We start from the raw sequence: 4,105 nt of genomic DNA on the forward strand, positions 1-4,105 counted from the left end.
TTATAGTACTTTTTACGTAGTTTACAAATATATAAATTTCATTTTTAAAAAATTGAAGATTACATGTGCAAAATCCCGATCAAACTTAAACAGTTTTGACTCTCGGAAAATGAAAAATGTCATATAAATTGGAACAGAGGGAGTAATCTTTTATTGTGCATTTGATTTGAGGTCTAAGTTAATGATCTTAAATCAAGTTGTTCTATTATTTTGATTAAAATGATAAAATAAAATAACCGCTTAAGATATTTTAACTTATGGATCGAATATTTTAGTTTATCCTATCTCGCCAGTCAAAATTACGACTCCTTCCTTATTAGGTGTATGAAGTAGTTGATGCCTATATATTTGCACTGGGGACTTATAGAGGGCTAGGGTTTAGCCATGTGGCTTAGGTGTGGTCCCCACCTTGTTCCTTGTCACTCTACGTTTTCTAATTAATTAGATATATACTATGCCGTTATGCACACATTATGGAGTACTCGTCCTCCAGCTAATATTCATACATACTTTGATAATTAGGAATAGACATGCATTTTAAGTAATGTTTATCTCTATCAATTTGTTCAAATGTAAATTGACAAAAAATGGAAGGTATATATCACTGTCTAGTTAAATTAAATTTTACTATCATCTAAGTATAGACCATATTTAATTTGAAGAGAATAGACGTCATATTAAGAAGAGTCCAAGTTTATATGAGGTTTCAAGTTCTCAGTTTGGTTCGAAATACTTGCATGCTTTGTTGATCGAGTTTGTTGCATAGGGTTTGTCGTATGTGAGTTGCGGGCTATTATACTGGAGTGGAGTTTATTCTGCATGAACTCTAAAGATAGTACTCCAATATATATTGCCTAGTCTTGAAATAATAAGTGTAGCGAGAGTTGGGACAAATTCTATATTTATAAAAGATTTTTTTTTATGTAAAAAAAGGTACAATATTGTTTGGCCTACCGATGTTTGGGCCATCTTAGTTAATAATTCATTAATTAGCTGGTTGTTAAACAGTTTAACTTCCGTTTCGTACATAACGTTATAAATTTTTGAGTTTAACTTAAGTTAAAACGTGGCTACATCCATAAGTATCTAATTGAAAAATAGTTTGGGCTAGCTCATAAATTTTTAACTCTCATCCAACAATAGGTTGTGAGTAGTGTTTTCCAAATTAGTTGGTGACTAATTACTCTAAGTACAACTTTAGAATCAACATATAGTCTTTATGAACCTAGCTAGGGTAGTTCAAAAAGTATAGTCAAGTCTTTGAGTATAAATGTATATTCTCGGCTTCAAATTCATGAGAATAAAAAAAAAATCATGTTCAAAGTCCGTCCCCATAAAAGGACCACAAATTCAAGTTAAATTTGTCCTAATTCAAATTCAAAGCTATCTTTTATAGGATTAAAAATGGATAAAAGTTAAAAAAATAAAAAAGAAAAGTGGACGGGTTTCCATATTTGCAGTTAATTTTGCATATATATTAGGACTTAGGAGTAGAACTGTCATAGAACGGCTATTTAGATTGATTTGCAATTGTGGTAGGACATTTAGTTCTTATGTGAACAAGTCCTTCGACCATCCAATAGGTTCTTTTAAACTATCTGAAATGTATTAGCCCAACTAAATCATATTCACATTATATAAGGTTCATTTACCTGCAAAAACCTTTCTATTAAAAAATTGTTTATCCATGTGACCTTAATGCATCACAAACTCAATACTTTTAATTAAATTTACCATATATATGATATATCAATAGTTTGACATAAAAAGAAGAATAGGTAGAACTTAAAAGGACGAATTTTATTATATTTCTCATTTTATTTTGTATTGTAAAAAATGTGAATATGTTCAAAAGAATTTCACGTGCAATATTCTGTGCATGTGTGTGGTCTATATCCCGTCGAACGCCTTTAAAAGGTGAAATAATTCACCCCAAAAGAACCAAAACCCGTATTATAACATTTCCGTCGGGTATCCTTTTTCCCTTTTAGTCTATTTCAAAATAAAACTTTTCACGCTATACTCTTAGACTTCATCGATCGATAATGGCTCTAGAAGCTATAACGCAACAACAACAATATCTTTATGCGTTACTCGGAACTACAAATTGGAGCATTGGTTCTGGTTCTGGCTCTGGCTCTGGCTCTGATTATTACAACAATGAAGCGTTTGATGAATTTCTTCCGAATAATCAAAATGTAACAGCACCTCAAGAGTACGAGAACTACTCAAATTGGAATTTGCCAGCTCCATTATTAGTAGATTCCCAAAATGAATTTAATCAATGGGGTCAAAATTCTTCCTCTGTTTTAGACCATAATTTTACAATTGTGGATCAACAGGAACAGCAGGCACAATTGGACTCTCCAATTGAAATGTCTAGTAGTACAACTAGACCACGAAGAAGAAGAACAAGAACACAGAAGAATGACGAAGAGATTGAGATTCAAAGAATTACACACATTGCCGTTGAACGAAATCGTCGAAAACAGATGAATGAGTACCTCTCTGTTCTCCGTACTCTCATGCCTGAATCTTATGTCCAAAGGGTCAGATTCCTTCTCTCAAATTTTATTTTATACTGGTCGACTCGTATAAGTTTGAGATTTGAAATTTCTTTATTTGTGAAATTTTAACTCATAACCTGTGTGATATCATAAAGAAGCTCAATTAAATCCCCTTCGCCGAAATATATAAATCCTCTTTATATACGTTGAAACTATTATGTCCACTAAATCGAAAAGTTTAAGCTGTTAGACAGATAGAATACACTTTTATTCTAAACTATTGATTTTTGTTGTTACATTTTAAGGGTGATCAAGCATCAATTGTTAGTGGTGCAATTAACTATGTGAAAGAGCTAGAGCAACAGCTTCAATTCCTTAGTGGTCAGAAGCATTTGACTAGTCAAAATCAAGAAGCAAATGGTGAAACTTCTCCATTTTCTGAGTTCTTTAGCATTCCACAGTACTCCACAACCATGTCTGCTGCTACAACTACTAGTGAAAATGTATGTTGTGAGAATGAATATTACAGGAACCAGCAGTTACCAGCAACAGCTGATATAGAGGTTACAATGGTGGAAAATCATGCAAATCTGAAAATAAGGTCAAAAAAGAGGCCAAGATTGCTTCCTACAATTATTTCAGGGCTTGAAAGTCTTAGGCTAAGTGTTCTTCATCTCAACGTTTCAAAAGTTGACCAGTTTGTCCTCTGTTCTCTCAGTTTGAAGGTGAGACTACATCTCAATTTATATGTGTCATTGTTCGAATTTCGAGAGTTAATCAAATTTTTAAAGCTTCTATGTCTGAATTTACGGTCAAAGTTTGAATCTTGAAATTTCAACTATGCCACATAAATTGAGACAAAGAAAAAAAGAGTTCAAATTTTATATATTAATATCGTAAACAATATTTTACACCGTTTGATCATTCAAGTAAGCCTGAAATCATGAAACTAAGATATGTGATCTACGGTGATTAGTATAGATGATCTGATGGTGTAAATTTTTTTGATTTACATTGACGGTGTATATAACATAAAGCTAAAATCTTTTGAATTTAATTTAATGTACTTGATTTTGTTTATAAATGTGCAGGTAGAGGAAGATTGCAAGATGAATTCAGCGGAAGACATAGCAGCTGTTGTGAATCAGATTTTAAGTAGGATCCGTGAAGAGGCTAATTAATTAGCTTGATGTGAGACTATATTTAAGCATCTTAATTAATTTTCCAAGCTATATTGCTTATATTTATGTAGAATTAGGAATATTTGACAATAAATCAGAGTTTAATTTTGAGGTCGCAAATTCTAATTGTATTGCCTAGCGTGTTAAAATATATTCACTTAACATGTTATTGAAGACATTTTTATTTAATTAATTATCGATATGTCTTCATATACGTGTATTCATGGCTTCTAGCACATTGAATAAACATGTCAAGGATTCATTTAAATAAAATAATGCCACTAACTACTTCATTAATTAGTTACATTTCTTTAGAGGGAAGAGAACAAAATTTTGTTTAACAATTCAGTTTGCTGACTGTTTGAAACACTTGCTGTTGACTACTCCCTCCATGCAGGAGCTGTAATCAATCAATAA

The 4,105-nt window shown here is 31.8% G+C and overlaps 1 protein-coding gene across 1 annotated transcript; it reads left to right on the plus strand.

The window, feature by feature from the left end:
* The first annotated feature begins 1,979 nt into the window (after positions 1-1,979).
* Positions 1,980-3,840, plus strand: LOC125816034 (transcription factor bHLH96-like). The gene is made up of 3 exons (XM_049495629.1): positions 1,980-2,549; positions 2,813-3,232; positions 3,599-3,840. The coding sequence occupies exons 1-3, from the start codon at positions 2,046-2,048 to the stop codon at positions 3,686-3,688; spliced, it is 1,014 nt and encodes a 337-aa protein (XP_049351586.1). The 5' UTR covers positions 1,980-2,045; the 3' UTR covers positions 3,689-3,840.
* Positions 3,841-4,105: the final 265 nt, after the last annotated feature.

The sequence above is a fragment of the Solanum verrucosum genome, unplaced genomic scaffold, assembly GCF_900185275.1.
Source record: "Solanum verrucosum unplaced genomic scaffold, falcon-dt-bn FXZP01000261.1, whole genome shotgun sequence".
NCBI lineage: Eukaryota > Viridiplantae > Streptophyta > Magnoliopsida > Solanales > Solanaceae > Solanum > Solanum verrucosum.

Excerpts from the sequence above, each read along its gene's own strand:
- LOC125816034 (XM_049495629.1), top strand. The coding sequence starts at position 2,046 with ATGGCTCTAGAAGCTATAACGCAACAACAACAATATCTTTATGCGTTA. Across the intron at positions 2,550-2,812 it reads CTGAATCTTATGTCCAAAGG|GGTGATCAAGCATCAATTGT; the intron begins GTCAGATTCCTT and ends TTACATTTTAAG. Across the intron at positions 3,233-3,598 it reads TCTGTTCTCTCAGTTTGAAG|GTAGAGGAAGATTGCAAGAT; the intron begins GTGAGACTACAT and ends ATAAATGTGCAG.